Source organism: Xyrauchen texanus, chromosome 20 (assembly GCF_025860055.1).
Source record: "Xyrauchen texanus isolate HMW12.3.18 chromosome 20, RBS_HiC_50CHRs, whole genome shotgun sequence".
Taxonomy (NCBI): Eukaryota; Metazoa; Chordata; class Actinopteri; order Cypriniformes; family Catostomidae; genus Xyrauchen; species Xyrauchen texanus.
In genome coordinates, this window is record NC_068295.1 from 21226824 (window position 1) to 21251139 (window position 24316).

General features: G+C 37.6%; 1 protein-coding gene across 1 annotated transcript; it reads left to right on the forward strand.

Annotated features, from left to right (window-relative positions):
* The first annotated feature begins 1221 nt into the window (after positions 1–1221).
* Positions 1222–17075, forward strand: rel (v-rel avian reticuloendotheliosis viral oncogene homolog). Its single transcript, XM_052150403.1, has 10 exons — positions 1222–1310; positions 1933–1968; positions 2814–2953; positions 4294–4442; positions 5055–5146; positions 12302–12442; positions 13574–13678; positions 14284–14499; positions 15483–15620; positions 15732–17075. The coding sequence occupies exons 1-10, from the start codon at positions 1304–1306 to the stop codon at positions 16538–16540; spliced, it is 1833 nt and encodes a 610-aa protein (XP_052006363.1). The 5' UTR covers positions 1222–1303; the 3' UTR covers positions 16541–17075.
* The last annotated feature ends 7241 nt before the right edge of the window (positions 17076–24316 follow it).

The following is a 24316-nucleotide window of genomic DNA, read 5'->3' on the forward strand; positions in this document are numbered from 1 at the left end:
CTATTAAATGTCAGGACTTGTTAAAAACTGAGTTTAAATGTATTTGGCTAAGGTGTATGTAAACTTCTGAGTTCAACTGTATGCTCAACTACACTCACCGGGCACTTTATTACGAACACCTGTACATCTACTTATTCAAGTGTTTATCTAATCAGCCTATTGTGTGGCAGCAGTGTAATGTATAAAATCATGCAGATATGGGTCAGGAGCTTCAGTTTAATGTTCACATCAACCATCAGAATGAGGAAAAATGTGATCTCCATGATATTGACGTGGCATGATTGTTGGTGCCGGATGGTTTGAGTATGTCTGCAACTGCTGATTTCCTGGGATTTTCAAGCACAACAGCCAAAAACAACAACAAAACAAAAAACATCCAGTGAGGTCAACAGAGAATGGTCAGACCGTTCGAGCTGACAGAAAGGCTACAGTAACTCAGAAACCCACTCTATACAATTGTAATGAGCAGAATAGCATGTCAGAATGGCCCACACGTCAAACCTTGAGGCGAATGGGCTAAAAAAGCAGATCACGTAGTGACCATATAGTGTTCCTAATAAAGATCTCAGTGATTGATATAAATCTAAAATAGGTTTTAGATTTCTAGACGGAAATGAAAATTTGGCTTTGAGTTTAAGGGATAGACTTACAGTCTCTTCAATGGTATGCACCGTAAACGTGTTAGATTACATATTTTTTGGACAGATGTTTTTTTCTGTTTCGTCAGCTGAAAAAAATACAACACAGACTGTACTTCTGTCCCTCACAGACTAGTTTTCATTTCAGTCAAAAATATAAAAATATAACTTCTCTATAGCACAACGTTCTATTACTAGTGTATAAGACATTTCTATTTGATAAGCATAAACAAAAAAAACTCAAAACTCCAAACAAATATCTGATATACTGAAGTGAGACTTAAGAAATTAAATATATATATATATATATATATATATATATATATATATATATATATATATATATATATATATATATTCACAATTTATATATCTGTTTGTCGTTTTACGAACAAGAATTATACCTATAGCTATTTCGAGTGCATTTTTTCATTTCTTTAAACTGTTACATTTAAATTTGGTGTCGTACTCTCCACGTTCCTCTTGTGATTGGCTGTGCGTTCGCTGAGGCTGTGCCTTTGCTCTGTGGGCGGAGATAGAGTATATAGTGGGGAATTCCCAGACTTCTGGACACTCTTCTGCGTATACGAGTAATGCTGTGTATCGGTTCAGCACTTTAGAGCTTGGAAACACTCGGCAGACCTAAGACAAGGGTGTTCGCTAACATGTCTGGTGAGTACCTATATTCAATAAGTAGTTATCCCCCCTCTCTTTTCTCGCTATTTTTTGGGAGTTAATTATACTATGTGACCAATTGAATTTATGTTAGATGATATTCAGATTGTTAAATCAGAACAGCAGTTGCTTTAAGTGGGTTTTCAGGTAGATAATTAAATATGTTTATCCTGCGAATATAGGCTCTATTTTATCATATTGTCTCGTGTTTGTAAATCTTTACAGTGTAATTTGTAAGCCACCGCCCACATGTTCTGCATTTCAAATTCAGATTCTATATAAAATCATACAGATTCCTAGTTTTACATATTAAATTCAATGAAAAACGTAGTTGTCATTATGCAAGTGTACATCACAGAAAACTCTTGAAATAAAGGCATTATAATTCTCATTACCTGAATACGAGTGTTCTGTAGACCACACACACCGACTGCATGAGTGGACAAATTATCACCAGGAAATAAAATGAGGAACTTTTAATAGCTGCTTTATAATCTCATCTCTCTTTGTTCACTGTTGAATAATATAAAAAGTTGTATACTAAAATAATGTTTTGTTGTATTGTTTTGCTGATTACACACTGTGATTTATGTTCTTCTATTCTTGTTTTCTTGAACAGTGCATCACCCCTTAATGCACAGGGACTCCCACCTAAGTAAGTTCGTGGCTTAAATCCAAATAACATGTTTTAGAGTTGAGCTTAGAGGTTGATTAAGAGCTCTGACTAATAATTGAATATGTTCAAACCTCACTCGCTTCCAGCTGTAAACCCAATGTAATATATAGATTTCTCTGCAATACTTCCTCTTTTTTTTTTTTTTTTGCTATGTGTGGTGTGTCTACCCAGAAGTAGATTAAAAATGTGACTTCCTGTAAGTGACAAAACACTCAAACAGGCAATAGTGAGTGACATCTTCATACTACACTTTTGGACCTATATCTGGAGGATAGGATCAAGCATAATACACATATATGAAGAGGAAACGTTACTTTTACAGCTTATTTTGTGATATATCTCTGTTTAAGAACATACTGCATATATATCCATAGATCTCACCTGTTTGTATCTATGTCAGAAGCAAGTGTGTTTCAATTGACTGAAGTAATGGCATGACACATACAGCTGGGTGTGCAGGTGTTTGAGAAAGTTGTGATTAATGTATATACATATTGGCATGATAGCACCTGGGTGAACTCCTAAAGGGTCTGTGCTGACAGGTGCAGAGATTGCGAAATCATTTACCAGCAGGCTACGCTACGTTTGTGGTGTGGTTATGCTCAGATTCTGTAAAAGATGCAAGGTGTTGTTTGCAGGTGTTTCGGCTCATTATGCCTTATCTTGTACGTGTGAATCTTCATTGTTAGCACTTTCATCTATAAGTCTGCTTTTAAATGTGTTTAACTTGCTTTTGCTCTGTCATATTGATGATATTTTGATAATTTGAGCTTATATGGAATAAAAATCTCTGATTCTGACTGACTTCATTTTTCCTGGTGCAGTGGCAAAACCTAGTGTTCAGATCTTTGAGCAGCCCAAACAGAGAGGTATGCGCTTCAGGTACAAATGTGAGGGACGCTCGGCAGGCAGCATACCTGGAGAAAGAAGCTCTGACAATAACAGAACCTACCCCAGCATTCAGGTAGAGCAAAATCTTTTACTGACTTGTATTGAATGTCTCACAGCACTTGTACTTTATCATGAAACGTTTCCAAGATACACTGTAAACCCTAATGCTGTGTTTACTTGAAAATTCAAGTTGTCTTAATCAAACATCCATAGACTTAAGATTTTAAGTGTTAATAACTTAAACATTTGACTACAAAATATAGGCTATGGGGAATACCCATAATCCCATGTGCTTGAATTATTTCACTATCTTTCCTTGGTCAAAGGGAATATATGGAGGCATTTTAATAGTTGTTATTTTGAATTCATGGAGGTTTTAGCTCTTTTGTAGTATTATTTATGTTGTTGTGTTGCAAATAGTCATTTCATGTGATGTCACCTTTAGAGTGACCTCTGTACATTAAGGCCAAGTTTGACCCTGTTAACCCTATCTAAGTTCTTCTTGTGGAAAAGGGTATAGCTGCAGGCTTTGCTCCATTAAAGATATAGGGAGCCCCTAACCTTACCCTTTCCCTAGCCTTAAACGTAAGTAGAAGTGACGCTCCCTTTTAGAGTTGATGCAACCCCCCTATTGGAGTATCCACGCCCTATTTTGGAGATTCTGCCCCCATATGGAGATCTCCGGTCTGCAACTATACCTACATGTCCTTGTGCAACTGAAGTACAGGCATATATGCATTTCTGTGGAGAATTAAGTTTATTTTATGATTCACCTTGAATCATTTATAATCTTCTTTATTTGAGCTTTGTTATTCTATGATCTAAATTTGAGACAATTCAATTGAAATTAACTTAAAACAATAATATTTAAGCAGCAAATTGGAGTTTAGTCTACTTGCATCTATTTACACAAGATCATTCAATATGAACGTTATATGAAGTTGAATATGAAGTTCAATTAGCTTAATTAAACAAGTTTAGGAAAGTTATGCCTCAGTTCAGTTGAGGGAACGTGTTTACTCAATTAAAATAAGTCAACTTATTAGGGTTTTCAGTGTACTTAAAGGGAAAGTTCTTGCAAAAGTTCCCTCATGTTGTTCCAAACCCATATGACGTTCGTTTTTGGAACACAAAGGAAGATCAGCAGAATGTTAGGGACTGACAGCCTGAGTCACCATTTGCTGTCACTGTATAACTATATTTTACAATAAAAGTGAATGGACTGAGGCTGTCAGTTCCTAAAAAATGTTTTACCTTTGTGCTCCAAAAGAAAGCCATGGTTTGGAACAACATATGGCGAGTAAATGATGACCAGATTTTCATTTAGGGGGTAAATTATCCCTTTAAGCATCTTTATTGACATAAGATAAAATAAATACTGAGAGCATTTACTAACTTCTCTCTTCCTATCAGATTCTAAATTTTACCGGGAAAGGAAAAGTATGTGTTTCCTTGGTGACCAAAAGTGAACCATACAAACCACATCCACATGACCTGGTGGGTAAAGACTGCAAGGACGGTTATTATGAGGCAGAATTTGGACCTGAACGCAGGGTCATTGCGTAAGTTGATACTTGAACTAATTAAATGTCAGAATAATTTCAGTCACAAAGGCAAAGTCTTTCACTGCATATAGAGGTCAGCAGTGAAAGGTTGCATTAAAGCCATGGATTAATGGATACATTATCTGCATATTTAGCTGTAATATCGTTTTTGTGCTGTGACCTTTTTCCTTCTAATGAAATTAAACATATCTGTACCATACCCCACATCAAAGCCTTTCCTCTCTGCTTTCCGTATTACTACAACCCCCCCCCCCCCCCACACACACACACACAAACACTACCACAGTTCCCCACCGAAGGGCTGTCCATTCTTCTTTGAAAAAAGTAAAAAAAAAGCATGTTGATTCAGATTAGGGAGCCAAACAGGGGATTCCCCTGGTATGCAAAATGAGATCCTTAGAGCTCCAGTCTGCCCTCAATTTTAAACAGTATGTCAGTATGGTTAGTTCTAACCTCAATCTTCCGGTCTGCTTTAGTCTTTAGGATGAGTGTATAAGATGGAGAATACATGAGCTAAGCAAATCTAGGCATAAATCAGACAGCCAAAAAATCTATCTAAAGTTAAACAAAACAACATTTAACAGCTTGTTTATTGGATTGTTTTCCCAGTTTCCAAAACCTAGGCATCCAGTGTGTGAGAAGGAGAGAAGTAAGAGATGCCATAATGCAGAGAGTTGCACGAGGCATCAACCCATTCAATGGTGAGATCTACCAGCACATTTTCTCTAATAATTGCTCTATATTACTGGCCCAGTTCCTTTCGCTTTTACTCTCAACACTCGTAATTTAGATGACATTGTAAGGGCAGCAAAAAAATATATAACCATATTTATCTTTTTCCTGCCTCCAATACTGTATGACACAAACTATCATCTGACAATGCAGTTAGAATTGGACAAAGAATCACTTCTCCTTATTTAGTGAAGCTGTTGCACAACTGACAGTGATTTTGTGTTGCCTATGATCAGGGGGAATTTATTCAGACAAGGAGGAAGGGCCTCTCTATCTGCAGTGATTATTAAGAGGAACTATATGATTTTGTGTAACAGATCACTTTGGTGGCCATTGTCAGCTCAGAGTAAACAAAACAGCCAAATATTATTATAAATACTCTTGAGCAGGCAATAGCCACTAAAGTTATCCGTTAAACACATTTTTGTATTGTACACTATTTTGTATAGTTTCTATTGCAATTCTGTGCAAGCTATAGGTTGTAAAGGACGTTCACTGCAAAACTAATTTCTTAATTCTTATTTGTGTCTTGTTTTCCAGTAAAAATATTAAAACATCCCCTACACAAGATACATTTACTTGAAGCAAAATTGTACAAGATAATAAGACTTGTTTACTGAGAATACTGTATCTATTTATCTATCATATAATAAGTTTATTTTTCTTACCCTACTGGCAAACTGTGTTTTCTTGCTTTAAGCATAAAACTCACAAAATTTTGTTATATTTGCACTTAAAACAGAAAAGAAAATACAATTGGGTAAGAAAAATGTACATAAACATAATTCAAGATATATTCTTTATAGGCAAGTCATAGTATCTTACACAATTTTGCTTCTCAGTTATATTTATCTAGTGTAAAGCATTTCAGTGGAAAGGAGGAGGCAAGAACCGGCTTTTCAATATAAATAATATTTTAATAATAAACTTAAAACAGAAGACACATGACAGTAAACTATCTCTCTCTCTCCCGCACAATCCTCCGCAGTCGGCCTTTATCTGTCTCGGAGGCTTGATTAGCCTGATAAGGGACAGGGTGTATATAATCACGACCCAGCCCCGCCCTCTGCCCTGCCACATCCCTCCCTCTTTCTCTCAGGCTGGAGAGCCCCCGGCATGACATACACTCCTCCGCCCCTGGCAGCGGCCCTAACCGCTCCAGGCAGTCGGTTAGGAGCCCCTTCTCTCCTCGTACCCCGGCAGATGGCCGCGGCTGCTCCGTTGGGGTGGACGGTAGTGGCGAGAACTATATTATGGTGTATCCCTCCTCCTTCCAGGGTTTCGGCACCAGTGTAAGCCATTTCAATGGAAAGGAGGAGGCGAGAACCGGCTTTTCAATATAAATAATATTTTAATAATAAATTTAAAACAGAAGACACATGACGAACATGTCCGTAAACTATCTCTCTCTCCCGCACAATCCTCCGCAGTCGGCCTTTATCCCTCTCGGAGGCTTGATTAGCCTGATAAGGGACCGGGTGTGTATAATCACGACCCGGCCCGCCCTCCGCCCTGCCACATCTAGTTGTAAGGATGTTTATATACTTTTACTGGAAGACGTAAAGTATTAACAAAATGATTTAGTAGATTTAGTTATTAGACCTACAGAATCACTGTTTGAAATCCTAGCAGTACCCTGATATTTGCATTTGATAGATAGATTGATTGATTGATAAAATATTTCACTATGTTCTCTAAATTACACCAGATACACTTATGTTCCAGATTGTTTATTACTGTGTTTTACTCTAGTCTAGATATTCAGTTTTCCGGGACTGCTAATATTGCACTCTGCAAAATGAAAAATAAATTAATTAATTAAATCATTGTACAACAGCATATTCATTTCTGTAATATAGTTTAAAATGTTACGGTAATGAGAATCATAATTGTAAACTGCTAATATTGCACTCTAAAAAAGGATTTTTGCTACTTGTTCAATTTACTTAATTAAAATAAACTAAAGCAACACAGTTCTAGAATATTTTGTCAACTTAATATCATTGTGTTCTATCCATTTATATCTGTAAAATAGAAGTTTACTTAATCCATTAAACTACACTCTGTAGTGCAACCAACCAGCATGTATTTAGCAGGCTAACATACACTTTCACTTTTTAGCATATAAAATACATAAAATAGATTTACTTGAGTTACACTGACACCTCTAATTTTGTTGGGTTTACCAAATTCAATTAGGTTCTTTCTACACGAAGTGTTTGTGTTGAGATTACATAGTAATTTTAAATCAAGAAATCTAATTTAAAACACGTGGAACCACAGTCCATGACTGAATCAAGTTCAGCCAAAGAGCCCAATAAGCACCAGCTGGCATTTTGAAATGAGGCTAGAAAAAAAGATTAATAATATCCTACAAATGTTCAATGATTGATTCAACAAGCAACATTAAATTAATTCCAGATTATGTTGACACTTTTATGGAATCATTGTATAGTGTGATACTAGCCAAATGAGATTTGAGTAATTGTGAAAGTGTTGCAACAGGTCGTCACACTATATGGCTATTGAACGCACGGAATGTCAGATTGTGAACTTGACACTATGCAGCAGGCACTGTGGTGTTCTGTTTTTGCTTCCTCATGCTTATTCTGCTGCTCTCTGTGGTGACGGGCTGTTTGGGGGGACTGCTCTCACTTCTGCTGTTATAACCAAATTAAGAGCTCTCTCTCTTTGGCTTCCTAACACTGACAGAAATGAGTTATAAATTAGTCACAGTGGCAGTAGTAGTGAGATTGGTTTTGATATTACTTTTGAAGTTTGGTCATGTGTTGAAGGGATGACCTGCCAGCGATGACCTCATTTTCACTGACGTTATCCCACAATGATTTCAAAGATGACACATTATAGTATACAGTAGGCGATATACTGTCATTGATTTTAAATATTGACTAGTATAATATAAATAATAGTTTAATGAATAAATAAACCAAAAGACACAAACACACACATAGGATGGACAGCTGCCCGTAAACATTCTCTCTCTGTCGCACCACCATCCGCAGTCAGCCTTTATCCCTCTTGGAGGCTTGATTAGCCTGATAAGGGGCCTGGTGTGTAAAATCACGACCCGGCCCGCCCTCCGCCCTGTCATAATCTTAAAAGGGTTCATGAGAATCTACTGGTTTATATGGATGTGCAGTTGAAGTCAGAATTTTACATACACTTTTAAGTCATTAAAACTAATTTTTAACAACTCTGCAGATTTCATATTAGCAAACTATTGTTTTGGCAAGTAGTTTAGGACATCTACCTTGTGCATGAAACATGTAATTTTTCCAACAATTGTTTACAGACAGATTGTTTCACTTTGAATTGACTATATCACAATTCCAGTGGGTCAGAAGTTTACATACACCAAGTTAACTGTGCCTTTAAGCAGCGTGGAAAATTCCATGTCCATTCCATTATGTCAAGCCTTTAGAGAGTTAGTCAATTAGCTTCTGATAGGAGATGTACTGAATTGGAGCTGTTCCTATCGATGTATTTTAAGGCCTACCTTAAAACACAGTGCCTCTTTGCTTTGACATCATGGGAAAATAAAAATAAATCAGCCAAGACCTCAGAAAAAAACTGTTTCATCCTTGGGAGCAATTTCCAAATGCCTGAAGGTACCACGTTCATCTGTACAAACAATAATACTCAAGTATAAACACCATGGGACCACACAGCCATCATACCGCCCAGGAAGGAAACGCATTCTGTCTCCTAGAAATGAACGTAGTTTGGTGCGAAAGTGTAAATCAATCCCAGAATAACAGCAAAGGAAGTGAAGATGTGAAGATGCTGGAGGAAACAGGTAGACATGTATCTATATCCACAATAAACTAGTCCTAAATCGAAATAACCCGAAAGGCTGCTCAGCAAGTAAGAAGCCACTGGTCCAAAACCATCATAAAAACACTACAGTTTGCAAGTGCACATGGGGACAAAGATCTTACATTTTGGAGAAATTTCCTCTGGTCTGATGAAACAAAATTTTCCCTTTGGCAATAATGACCATCGTTATGTTTGGAGGAAAAAGCGTGAGGCTTGCAAGCTGAAGAACACCATCCCAACCGTGAAGCATGGGGGTGGCAGCAGCATGTTGTGGGGATGCTTTAATGCAGGAGGGTCTGGTGCACTTCACAAAATTCATCATGAGGAAGGAATATTATGTGGATATATTGAAGCAACATCTCAAGACATCAGCCATGAATTTAAATCTCTGTTGCAAATGGGTCTTCCAAATGCACAATTACCACAAGCATACCTCCAAAGTTTTGGCAAAATGACTTAAAAGACAACAAAGTCAAGGTATTGGAGTGGCCAGCACCTCAATCTGATTGAAATTCTGTGGGCAAAACTGAAAAAGCATATGCGAGCAAGGAGGCCTACAAACCTGACTCTGTTACACCAGTTCTATCTGAAGGAATGGGCCAAAATCCAGCAACGTATTGTGAGAAGCTTGTGGAAGCCTACCTAAAACGCTTGACCCAAGTTAAACAATTTAAAGGCAATGCTACCAAATACTAACAAAGTGTATGTAAACTTCACTGGGAATGTGATGAAAGACTTAAAAGTGGAAATAAATACTCTCTACTATTTTTCTGACATTTCACATACTTAAAAGTAAGTAGTGATCCTAACTGACCTAAGACACGGAACGTTTTCTATGATTGAATGTCAGGAATCGTGAAAAGGTGTATATAAACTTCTGACTTCAACTGTATTTATCCTGTTCTTGTAGCTCAACTGTTAGAGCATGCACTTCGGATAAAGGTGTTTTCGAAATGCATAAATAATGTAAATCATGTGAAAAAGTATCTAGTTTTGCAAACACATGTGGTGTCTGTGAGGTTGTAGATAGCTGAATTTGCCATGATGGTGTTGCTTTGTGCAGCTGAGTGGGTGTGATACTCGATATGGTTTTAGATGGTGGGTTCAGGTGGTGAGAGCATCGGGGTTGAGAATGGTGGTATACCCACAGAATGGAGAGTTTTCACCTGCCTGCCCCCATTTTTCTCTCTGTCTCTCTCTCTTTCTCTCTCTCTCTCTCTCTCTGTGTCTCTCAACGTGTTCTTTACCTTCCACCAGCCCACGCTAACCTAAATCGTCACCCACATTCTACTGCTGTCCACTTGTTCCTCTTGCTCTCTGACTTTGATAAACTCAGAACAGACGTACACAAATATACACAAATAGAACCACATCACTCCTCATACTTGCCTTTCTCACCCTTCACCTCTTGCTATCTCACGCACCCACTCATCTCCTCCCACCTTATCTCCGTTCCTCTCTTTGCTATACATCTGATCATCATGCTCCTCATTTTTTTGCTTGTTTGTCCTCATCTCCACCTTTCTTTCCCTCTTTTGGGCTTGTGGTCTGGACAAAGGTGTCTCTGCACGTCAGGACCCCAGCCCCCCACTCGAGTCGTCAGCGATACTCTGTCACCCAAGCTCTTTACTCTAACCCGCTGCGATAATTCCACCTGCTGTGACCTCAGAGCGCTCGAAGCTCGTCATGACTGTGGGAGGGATAACCACTGAGTGAGCAGAGACAGACAGTGACAGAGACCTGAGAGTGAGAGGGGGTGGAGTTGCACACACTGAGAAATGTCTTCACGAGCACTCGTGTGGGTTGTGTGCTTGTAGGCTGATGTGTGAGTGGCATAACTGGGGATGTTGCTGAATAGAATTAACAATGCGTTACATTGGTGCTTTCTTTTCTGACTTGGAGTAACTCGAATTAACTGACCTGGTTTTCATTCTTGTGCCTGGGTGCTCGTTTGTTTCACTTTCTTCTCTATCTTCCCCTTTCCCCCTTTATCGTATTCACATTCATTCACAGACTCTTTGGCCCTGTTTTCACCTGATATTAAAGTTCCACCAAAAATGAAAATTCTGTCATCATTTAGGCCACATGCACTAATCTGTTTTCAGTTTCCTAATGTCATTGTTTTCCAAAGTATTCAGTAATGGAGAGAATTTTCTAAATGCTCCATTATCGATGGAGGAAAATGCTGTTGTAGCGAAATTAAACTGAAAAAAAAAAAAATACAAATAAATTCTTGTTGCACTTCAAACTGTTTTGAATGCTATTCTGATGCTAGTAAAACTTTGTAGTATGGCACTTTTCATACAAATGTCTCCTTAAGATGATTCGCTTAGGTTTTCCTCTTTTGTAAGTCACTTTGGATAAAAGCGTCTGCCAAATGAATAAATGTAAATGTTCTGGGGTTTTGGAGTTTTTTGGGATAGTTCACCCAAAAGTCTTAATTTACACACCCTTTTTTTCTTTTTGGAACACAAAATGATATGTTAGGCAGAATGTTAGACTTAGTCATCATTCACTTTCATTGTATGGAAAAAAGATTCACTAAAAGTGAATTGTGACTGAGACTAACATATATGCACTTTACGGACGAATGTTTTACTTTACAAAACTGCACATAACTGATAGTTTAAACGAAAGTTTAAACCCTTGTTTAAGCTTAATGGTTGATTGACAGGTCAGTAGGCTAAACTTTATTGTTGTCAGGGACTCATCAGGATGCAGATTTCCAAAACGTAGGATGGCAGGGGAAGACTCATATATTTGAGGAACGCACTACCTGGTCTTTTAGGGTTAGGGATGGGTTATAGTTTCTCTGGCCATTCAGGTAGCGCATTCATGATGAATATTAATGAATTTAATCAAACAAGATCCAATAAATATGCCTTTCTTCATGAATGTAAATAATTTTTCCCTTGCCATTCTACGTTTCAGAAATTCATCATCAGGACAGATTAGCATTTACACTACAAATGCAATGCAGTCGCATGCATCAATTACAAACGTTTTGGACACCGTTTACACCTGTATTGCTGTTTCCTTGTGATCAGATCACCTAAGACTAATACCAGGTGTAAACAAGTCACTTAAGTGTATCTGCTAGGTTCAAATGGACAGACCCGGATTTCGTTCTTGTCTCTGGGTGCTCTGCTTGTTCCCCTTCCCTCCTTTAACTCATTCACAAGACTCTCTGCTTATCCCGTTCTGTCCGCATTATCTCTTTTGACACCCAAATGACACCTAGAATTAATGTGTTCATGCAATGTTCAAATAGTGTTTTGTATTCACAGTTCCCCGGGAACAGCTGCTTCAGACTGAGGAGTATGATCTGAACGTGGTGCGTCTATGCTTCCAAGTTTGCCTGCAAGATGAGACCGGGCTGTACAACATCACACTGCCTCCCATCGTCTCAAATCCCATCTATGATAACAGTGAGTCGCTACAAATCTTCCTACATTAAAGGGATAGTTCACCCAAAAATGTGTATATTTACTCATGATATTTTAAATATGTATGACATTTTTTCCTTAGTAGAACACAAAAGGAGATATTAGGCAGTATATTTGCCACATTCACTATCATTGTAGGGAAAAGTGATGCAATGAAATTGAATGGTGACTGAGTCTAAAAAACATCTCCTTTTGCGTTCCACGGAGAAAAGAAAGTCATAGAAGTTTGGAACAACATAAGGGTGAGTGAATGAACTATCCCCAAATACAAAAAAAAAATAAAAAATGAAAAGGCAACAGTTTGGAAGCAATTTGACCTAATCTACATGTGGTATTTGACTGTTATGCAAGGCACTACTGCCTCACTGCATTAGAGCATGAAGATATAGGAGTGGCAATGGCTTCATTGGCTTCTCTGTGCTTTGCATAGGTGACAGAGCTGTCAGTAGGCCACACCACACACTGCAGGAAGTGAGCATGGTCCATTTCAACATTTCCTCACGTGATGGTTGTGTAAACATCAAGCAGAACAGCAGCGCTTGCAGAGTGTTATTGTGTGGTGTGCGATGCTAAATCTAGATAGATAAAAAAAGCTCAGGCCATTGCTGGGGTAAAGAGTTTAAACTCTTTCAAGTGCATGTAAGAGCCCGATACCTCACATACCTCAAGCCATTCTTGTGAAAATGAAGTAAAATAGACTTCTTTTGAAAAACAAATTAGGTTAAAAACATTTTGGCAGATGCTTCTAAGAAGCTTAAAGAAGCAGGTATGACCTGAAATATTTTATGTAGTTCATATTGTTTGCTTCCTCTGTTAATATGGTCAGCCATGCTAAGCCATCACAAAATCAGTCTCACACTAACACCAGAAAAGAGGAAGGAAAAAACAACTCCACCCGCATTTTCAAAATCATTTCAGTTTGGCTGCTTTTTAAAAGGCTTTAATGTTTGAGGACTTCAAGTTTTTTAAGGTGTGCCACTGCCTGCAAATAACTGTGATGAAGTCATAGAATGTGAAACATTATTTCCTAATGCTGATGATGCATATTTGTGTTGATTTAATGAGCTCCAAGACATTCTAATCTTTGATCTCATTGGCTTGCGCTGTTTTCAGGGGCTCCAAACACAGCTGAACTGCGCATTTGCAGAGTGAACAAAAACAGTGGCAGTGTGAAGGGAGGTGACGAGATCTTCCTTCTATGTGACAAAGTGCAGAAAGGTAAAGGGCTGTTTCAAATCATTAGAACACTTGAAGCTGCTTTAAGCATTTTTGCTGTTTTGTTAACTTCTGCTAAACTGAGCCACTGAATTTGACCACTCCCACCCTTTCAACAACATGCCCTCTATCCAAAACCCAGCCCCCTAAATACATGTCAGCAAACCCAATGTTAGCAAACCAAAACATGCAAAATGATGGACAGGCAAGGAGTGATTCTTATTGGTTGAAAAATGCTCCTTTGACTCTTTGGGGTTTACAGAGCCTAGGGTTTTCACAGAGACAGGTGTAATATCTCAGGACACACATTTCAGTGATATCTGTCAGGTAGTAGGAACATTTTCTATGTAGAATTACAACAAAAACAAAAAAGCTTACAGCACCTTTAATAAATGAATGCATTGCACACCCTGGCTGAAGTCGAGTTTCAAAACTTATTTTGGGATTCATTCTTTTTTTTTTATTCAATGCATTCCATATGTACGTTATGCATTAGCTTTCCTATCATTCATCGTCAATTCTGTTTTTAAATCATATATCCATTTTTCTTTATGCCATTCTGTCATTTAACCCATTTCTTCATTCAAATCAACCCTGATGTACACTAGATGATATTGAAGTGAGGTTCTTCACTCAGAGCTGGGAGGCCAAAGGCTCATTCTCTCAAGCAGATGTGCACAGGCAAGTGGCTATAGTGTTCAAGACGCCCGCCTACTGTGACACGACTATCACAGCTCCTGTCACAGTGCGAATGCAGCTGCGCCGTCCCACAGACCAGGAGGTCAGTGAGTCCATGGAGTTCAGATACCTGCCCGATGACAAAGGTAAAGGATTGAAATACCCTCTCATTAGCTACATGTGTCCCACAGAATGCTTCTTTGCACAATCAGTAAAAAGGAATAGTTCACATAAAAACAAAAAACTAAAATTCTGTCATCATTTACTCACCTACATGTTATTCCAAACTCGTATGTTTTACTGTCTTCTGTTGAACACAAAAGGAGATGTTTAGCAGAATGCGAGCCTCAGTCACCATTCAGTTTCATTGCACATTTTTTCCTTTACAATGAAAGTAAATGGAGACTTAGGATGCAAGTCCCTTACATTCTGCCTAACATCTCCTTTTATGTCCCATGGAAGAAACAAAAGGTCATGCAGGTTTGAATCAAAATGAGGGTGAATAAATGATGACAGAATTTTCCTTTTTGGGTGAACACATTTTTTTTTTTTAATCTATTTTTTAATCTAATTTAAGTTTTTATCTTTCCTTAAATTAATCAAGTCCACTCTCTGTACGTAAATTCCGAGTTGCATTCTTTGTGCATATCACCACCTACTGGGATGGAAGGAGAATTTATAGTAAAAAAGGACATAAATATTAATCTTTTTCTCACTCACACCTATCACATCGCTTTTGAAGACTAGCCCTTTAACTTGTCTGCTGCCCCAATATATGTTAATAATATACTAATATTCATTTAAAAATAATAATATTATTTACTAAATTATCCTTATTTGGGGCGTTTTCAGTAAATATTGATATATGTGATGAATTAATTGGCACATCATGTAAATAATTACATTTAAAAAAATGATCATTTAACAGCCCTACTTTAAATGCCAAGAAACTTTGCCCATCAATCTGCTAAATGTACTATAACTTATTATAGATAGTTTGATCAAGGACCAGTTCTTGTTATTCACATAATGTGTGTATATATATATATATATATATATATATATATATATATATATATATATATATATATCATTTTCTTTTCTTTTCTTATTATTTATTTCATTGTAGATCCCTATGGCTGTCAAGAGAAGAAGCGAAAAATTGAAAGCCTGATGAAATCCTTCCCTAGCTTTCACCAAGGAGCCATGAGCTCTCCAAACAGACCAAAAGCAGTACCTTCAGCCACTATGATGAGAATTAAAACTGGTAAGAGACATTTTCACAGATCTAGCTCATCCTAAATAACAATATATCAATATTTTCTGTATATGTATGCATTTCATTATTACATTACATAGCATGTTCATATTTTTACAGAACCAACTAATTATTATCATCCGCCCAACCATGGTTTGTTGCGAACAAATCCGTCAAACTATTATAACAAAGCCCCTCTGTCCCGCCCCATGATGCCACCTCTCTCAGAAACCCCAGTTCTTGCGACACTCAACCAAACATGGCCCAACCCAGTCGTTAATGCCACTGGAGCTAGTAATGGGATGAGCCTACAGCAAGTTAACCCAAGTCCCAGGATGCCCACCACAGCGGAAGTCAGTGGTAACAGCCTCCCCTTACTGACTTCTATGGATCTAGAAATTGAATTTCTTCAGCCCAATGGCCAAACAGCCAGCCAGCCTCGACATGAGCAGCAGAGCCAACAGATCCAGCAATCCCAACAGCCACCTCAACGGCAGGAGCCTCTGCAAGGAGCAGACGGAGCCCATACCTGGTTCTATGGCCTCCAGCAGTCCCAAAACACACAGAATGGGGCAGCAGGCACAGGTGTGTCATTAGGAATGGGCTACCAGTATGCAAGCAGCTTAGATGATGAGATCCTACAAAGCTTGATGGGCAGCCATCAGACAGGCCTCCACTTGAAACAGGAGACTCAAGGTTCTAGCAACATGGCTATGCTGGGCTCGACCTGCACCCAGTCCTCTGACTGTACACAGTCCTTCACTGCCCTGCTAAACTGCCCCAACACCATTGGAAGTACTCAGGAGACCACAAGACAAATAGAGGCCAGTGGCCCAAATCAGAGGGGCCCTCAGATACCATACTCCAGTACAGGCATGGGGCAGGAGAGCCACTTTGATTCTTTATCCTGGCCGTACTACCCTGAATAGTGAAATCATAACTATTCAAGATTAATTCAAAGGATGTACATGTTCACAACTAAGAGCAGAATTGTGTCTTTAAATGTAGGCTCAGATTTATGGTAACTGAATGTAAAGTATTTTCTGATTATCAGTTGGGCTCATTGTCATAGAATGAGGCCAGTACTGGTTCTGCCACCATTTATTGGAGTAACATTTTAAGAAACATTTATGTATGCAACGTTCTGATGATCATTCGTCCACAAACTCTCAAGTGTGGCAAGGGAATTGTGTTCCTTTATAGTGGGAACTTACAGGGAATTGTCCCTGGGTAATGGCTATGTCATTTTTAGCATGCTTCATATCCAAGGTTCTCAGTAAAACAAATTTTTTTAACAAGTTTATACAAAGCTCAAAAGTGATTTTATAACTTTAGAAACAAATACCAATGTTTTGTTCTGTCTTCACTTTATCCAACACACACTTTCCGTAATTGTGAATTTTGCCTTTACATTTTTCTGTGGTTTAACTTTTTTGTATTTTTATCCAAATTAAAATGTATACAACTGAATGTGTATTGTGTGATCTTTTGATTTTGATTGCCATTGGATGCATCTATGTCCAGTTTCTCCATTACAGAATCTGGTTCTCTATAACACACTGAGTTGATGCAATGGTGATGCAATTAGCATGTGTTTCTAACAATCAGAATAAGATCTTTTCTCATTGTATCATTCAAGTGGTTTCACAACACCCAACCGGGCTATATACACTACCGGTCAAAAGATTTGAAACACTTATTCTTTATTATAATTTTTTTTCTTCACATTTTAGAATAATAGTGAAGTCATCAAAACTATGGAATAACATAAACAGAACTATGGGAATTATTTTGTGAATAAACAAAATCAAAAATAAATCAAAACTGTGTTATATTTTAGTATCTTCTGCATGTCTGCAAATCCTTTGCCTAGAATTTGCAGACATGTACTCTTGACATTTTCTAAAACAACTTCTTGAGGTATCACCCTGGGATGGTTTTTAAACAGTATTGAAGGAGTCCCCATCTATGTTGGGAACATATTGACTGCTTATATTTTTTATCTTATATTAAAATAATTTCAAACATTTAAGAATACACCTTCAGATCAAAAGATTTTTAAGATCATGAGAAACATTTCAGTCAAGTGTTTCAAAAGTTTTCACAGGTAGAGTATATACAGTAATGTATTAAAGCACATGGTTGGGCTGCTTACTCAATTGTTTGTGAAATGTTGGAATTTTATTTGCTCCTTAGTTAACTTGCCATGATTTTGAAATATACGCTTTTCCTTTTAGTTTCTCTTTTGGTGTAATTTCACTATAAACAATATGGAACAACTTCATATAAACTCCTTTTTTAACAGTCATACAAACAGCATTAAATCTGATGTTCTGCAGACATCCTTACAGGCTGTTATATATTTTGTATGATCAAATCAAAATGGATTATGTAATATATATGCCTTCTATGAGCTGATTTTCTGTTGTTTCCATCCATCAAATACACCATCAATCACTGATTGCTGTCTATTCTACGCACATAATTAGAAACTACAAATACAGAGATACAAATTGGGTTGTAAAGGGATTAAGGAAAGGAGGAGGCGAGAACCGGTTTGACAATAAATAATATTTTAATTATAAACTTAACCAAAAGATACAAACACACACGTGTCAGACAGCTGTCTCTCTGTCGCACCACTGTCCTCAGTCAGCCTTTATCCATCTCGAAGGCTTGATTAGCCTGATAAGGGGCGGTGTGTAGAATCACGACCCGCTCCTGCCCTGTCACAGGGGTGTTAACGTTATTTGGCATTATTGACCTTCAGCAATAATAATAGCCAAATAATTTTGTTATGTGCCTTAATTATTGTGATAAAGGGTTGTGATAAAGCATTTTTAAGCATAAGTGTCAACTTTAGTTGAGCCACTTGTGACAGTTTAGTCCTCAGAATTCAGTGTGTAAAGCTTTCATTTTTCAGCTAAAAAGAGTAAGGCTCAGTAAAATGACATTTAAGTTAACATATACAGTACATCAATGCATGGAGTAAAAAAGCTTCTTTAAGATTGCGACAATGCCACATTTCATGATGTCGTGTGGTTTACTGCTAGTTTGAACCAGAGGCAATAAGAGCTGCTTTACCCATAGAGACGTCAATACCTGTGAATACAGGACACACTTTAAGACACTCTTCTTATGGTCTTATCTGGAAGATATGCTGTTTAAAATTGTGGCTTCCTGTCTGTTGGTAGCAAACCACAATGGAGCTCCTAAACAGAAAAACAATTGTGTAATATGCAGGGAAAGCAAAAGCATTTCACAGAAGCAGGATTGAGGGACCATGGAATCTTGGTCAGCTCTGTGTCATTAAAATATTTTACAGTTTTGATTGTTCTGTTTGCATTAATGAAGGCAAAGGTAACAGGTTAATGAGTGAATGGAGTTTTCTTTGATCATATCAAAGGCCTCTGGCTGATGCTGTCATAACTACCATAATGAGGTAGCCTAATAATCACACAGATCGAAGGGAAGTACTTAAAGATATTTCAGTAAATAAAATAGTGACGTTTGTTTTTTTACCTTCCTGGAACTAAAGGTAATATTTGAAAACAATTTTGCTGATCAAATAAATATTTAATACGATGCAAGAAAAAAAACAGTTTCCCATAAAAGTTTTGGTCTTTACAGTGGCAGAAAAATTGCAACCAAAATGCTTAAATGGCTGCAGAATCCTCTGTATTTTGAAAATAACAGTCAAAGCTATACTTATTTTCCAACCAATGCTTTGTCATATCCGTAAATGGGTCCTTGTGCGTTTCTGTATTTCACATTAATTAGATATAAACTTATCCACAATTCATAACCTTGTTAACCACACTCAACGATGAGCCAGAGAATAAGACACTTCTGTGTCTACATTAGTTAGAATGATACATGTTTGGTCAAAGCATTCTGCCCTGGAACAAAGCCAGGGCAAAACAACAGAGCCAAACTTCTCAGTTCCAGTCAAGCTCCTCCCCTGCCCTCCGTCACAAGCACACACACACAAATGCACGGATCAGTTGCATGATGGGAAATGAATGACACACCTCACAGAGCTGCCTTTTCTTATGCTCTCAACTCACCAGGAGAATGAGGAAGTTCAGAAAGAAAGCTCAAATTACAGCCTAATAATGTTCTGTCTGCAAAAAACATCTAAAGATTTCACAGTCCTTATTAAATTGTGAATGAGGATTCAATGATTGAACGAAATGTTCAATGTCAAGGTTTTCTTTATAGTTGGTGTCTGTGAGAGACTGTGATTTCTTTATAAAGAAGATAGCACAGGGAAAAGCAATGAATGGACTCAAAATTTCCCCTCAAAATTTTTTATAGCTGATACACCTGGATTAACTTACTATTAGAACTTGCTGTTTGTTTTGAACATGAAAATTCAGCTCTGATTGTTTCATGCATAACAAATGAAACAGGATATTTTGTGTATAGCCCGACTGACCAATAGCAGACAAAACACACCTCTTTCAAACTATTCTGATCTTAAGGTCTTAAGGGCAAGAAGCAAATGTCATGACTCACATCTGAATTAACACAGAATTTACTTGCAACCAAGCAAAATCTACATTACAAAACTGCAAAGTCAAAGGAACTCATGAAACAACTTTGCTTGGAGAAAGAGAGGCATGTTTAACTATCCTGAAGTTGTGTCTTATTATATATTGCTTGTGTGTTTGATTGAAATTCTTACCTTATGTGTAATAAATGCAGATTCAGTGCAGAGGGAAAATCCCTATAACCCTACCGAGAGAACTAGCTGAGAACATCGTGTGCATACAATTTTTCGACCTGTCCGTCCTTCTGACCTCCTACATACACACACAAATACCATTATACACCTGACATAACCAGGGAAATTTGTTCAGTGTGCTTGTGTATTGTGACAAGTGTTAGGTAAATTACTCAAAATAAGTAATCCACTACAAATGACCAATTACTTCTAAAAATGTAATGTAAGATTAATTGAATGATTACTTTATCTAAAAAGTAAAAACAATGAGCCAGAGAATACGACATTACTGTAAGAGGCATAATTTGAATAATTAAAATGTAACACTAAAGGCATAAATGTTTGAGAATTAATTATTTGACTTTTAAGTAACTTGTACAAAACACTGTACAAAAGTTCATGGTTTTCCATTCAATTCTAAATTTCTATATTTCCTTGTCATTCCATTACATTGATTAAAAATCAATAACTGTAATCAGATTACAAGAATTTAAAATGTAACGTTTTATGCTACTTTGTACTTAAAAAGCAATTATATTACAGTACCTAATTACTTTATAGTTGGATACACCCAACACTGATTGTTACAGAAAGACTATGACACTCTCAAAATATACAAAACTTTTTCACCCACAATGATATTCTAAATTAGATTTGCTAGTGCTAGTAATACAGCAAAGAAATATTGTTATATTTTTGGGTAAAATGATCAAGATTCAAGACAAGAAGATACCCAGAGAATGGAAGACAGAGAGAAGAGGACCTATTAAAAAAAACAAAAAAAACCCATTTACATTATTTTAACAATTTATTACTTAAATATATGCAAAACAAATATATAATTTTTTTTCTTCTATTTTTTTCAGTGCATGCAATATTATCAGGCAGGCATCCAAAGGCCAAACATTTGAATGTCAAACATTCTATCAGTGTAAGTATAGAAAAATAATTTAAAAGCTAAATTTATTTAATTTCACAAGGGTACAACTGTGCAAAAAGCCACCTTGGGGTAACTTTTGATTTTATTTTCTCCCAAAACACTATATAGCAGACATGGGCAACATATGGCCCGCGGGCCAGATCAGGCCCTCCACATGGCCCTCCCCTTAAAAGTGTTTTTTTTTTTCATTAGATATTTCAGTTAACTTGCATCGGGACCTAACGCATCTCCACACGCGTTTAACATGCTCAGGGTTGCCAGATGCCCAGTTTGAGATTTATTCTTGTGCAAATTGGAAATATTCTGTCTAATGTTATACTTATTTTGTGCAGTCTAGCAACCATGCACACGAGTGCACTTTTTCTATCTCGCTTTCAGCTTTGAACAAGCTTAGCGATCTGTAGTGTAATATTCTGCTCAAGGAAAAGTGTTATACAGCTACTCTGTGTCCATTCTTGAGGCTGCTTGTGATGTTTTTTTTTTGCTACTTTGCAGGTAAACCTTCTCAGTGGTTAAATATAAAAGTAGATCTCGGCATCATTGACATGCGAGCAAAAGCAAGCCAGAGACGAATATTTATATGTATTTTTTATTTGTGCTATTTAGAAATGTTGATGTCCCTTCACACCTGTATGTTAATCTAACGCTTGCAGTATTTATTTATCATAGTCATGCATCCAGTGTTTATCAGCTATGTGCTGAAAGTCAAACCATCGAGGAGACCCGCATCATGACCCTTTTAGCATGTAAACACGTCATGTTTTAGAAAAAATTAAGTAAACTCGCCCTCTTTGCAACAAACTTTAAAAGTTCTATACATTTCAATTTTTTTTATTAAAAAAAGACCCCTGATGTAGAGATTGTTAAATTGAATAATAAATTAACAGGGACTTAGAGATGTTAAAATAAATGTATAAGCCTTTATTCAGTTATTTAATGCCTGATAGAAAAATAGCTACCTTTGTAGAGCAATACAATACTTTAGGCAATTGCAGAATAGTTCTATTAATCACAGATACACTTCAGAAAATTGAGTAAACAACTATTTCTGGGCTTAAATGTTACAAAAACCAAATCAATGCAGAACATTGTATCTCAAAAGGAATACAACGTGGCCCCCAATGCACTACTTAAAGCCTGATGTGGCCCCTTTACCAAAATAGTTGCCCACCCCTGCTATTTAGCAACAAAAACTAGCACAGCATTGTATTTAACATCTGTTTGTCACTAGATTTGTTATGAAAAACGTTCAAAGTGTCACATACTGGCTGATGAAATCACAATGGATCAGCCAGTGCAAGTTTAGCTAGATCTAAACATTGAGCACCTGCTACTGCTGTTGGTCAAGCCCAACTGCGTCAGAGTCCGTGGGTGGGGGGAGTGGGACGGATGGCGAAGGTGTTAACACGTCTCAAAATGTCACTGTTATCCCCGAACTCAACACAACCACGGCCACCCGATCTCATACTCCCACTCATGGTGACGTCACCCAAAAACATGCGCTAATGCTTCTTCACCTGTCATTATTGTACTGAGTCCCACACAGTGACATCACAAGACACCTTTCTGCTCATGAAACATTTTGTCAATTTAAAAAACACAGAATATTAATTTCACATACTCGTACCGGCAGTTGCAGGTCACATGCTTTACTTCTGCTTTTCAGCAGAACACACTGTAAAAGAGGAACGATCAAAAAGTGGGTAAAAACAAGAGTCTCCTGAAAAAGAACAGGCTAGCTTGGGGAACTTAGAAAATGTCTATCTATTTATTGTTATCTGAAGCAAGCACTCTAAAATATTAGTTTTATGAGGCAAGGTATAGGCTATATACATGGATAGTATCAGTTGTTTTTGTGTTTCTGTATGGGTCTCTTGAAGAAAACATTCTTAATTATTTAAGATTTATACTCAAACAGCTAACGTAATGTTTTGATTTTGCAGTCGTTATTGAGAGCACACACACATCATTTGAAAACAACCAGTGTGCTTGCGGTTCTGTCGTTTACAACATTGTCATCACGGAAAAAAGAAGTCGAAACGAAAACACCATTAGACATGTCTAAATACTCTCTGACAGTCAAGACAAGGATTCAGGATGACCTCTGTTGGTTGTGAGTGTACATCACATCTGATTTCCACAGCCACTGAACCCAGCTCGCAAATATTGCACCGCTGGCGTCAACAGGCTCCTTAAATGTGTGAATTTAATTAGTAGGTTACAGTGTAAGTGACGAACGGAATAAAGGTCTAAAGGCCAATGGTGTAAAAGGCACTTTTGATTTTGATTTCTCCAAAAAAGCTAAATAATAATAATAAAAATAAGGACAGCTCATTCCAGCGATTCGGGCGACATGGGGTGGAGAGTGACGTCACTGTCCTTTAAAAACGTTGTTTTGTTATATCTAAAAAACGATCACATTTACAGGGTTTTTTCAACAGCACAAATCGAGCACAAACGAATGACACCGCCAGCCACCAGCGACCTGCAGCGACAAAGTCGCTGGCAGTGTGAACGCACTTTTAAGGTGCGTACACACTGCCAGCGATTTTGTCGCCAGTGGCTGGCGGTGAAAAGCTTTAAGCTTTAAGCTGTGTACACACTGCCAGCGACTGGCGGTGAAGTCGCTAGTGGGTGTTCCCACTACTGGTTGCCTAGTAACGTTTATAAATGACATTCACGGATGTCATTCCATTGCTGTTGTCAGCGATCCGCTTTTCTTGCGGCTAAAAACAAACATTTTGGAGGGGAAAGACTAAATATAAATAGAATCAGTACATAAAATGCTTTATATCACAGATGAATGAGAAACAAGGCAGGCTCTTTGCCATAGCGGCTGTTTATCTGCGGTGAAAACGCAAATGCCGGTCTGTCTGGGTCCGCAAAACCATTAAATCTCGGAGTCAGCACGGCGAGTACCACCGGCTGGGGCAAGAGCTGCGGCTGGATATACCATATCCATATCATAGAGCACTGGAAAATTGCTAACAGCAAGAATTAGTCTCATCCATCTTTCCGTTACTGCAGGAGCTGAGAGAG

What these genes read in the sequence shown, in the direction of transcription:
- rel (XM_052150403.1), top strand. An exon ending in AGGCATCAACCCATTCAATG is followed by an intron (nt 5,147 to 12,301) that starts GTGAGATCTACC and finishes TTGTATTCACAG; the next exon opens with TTCCCCGGGAACAGCTGCTT. An exon ending in ATGTGACAAAGTGCAGAAAG is followed by an intron (nt 13,679 to 14,283) that starts GTAAAGGGCTGT and finishes GATGTACACTAG; the next exon opens with ATGATATTGAAGTGAGGTTC.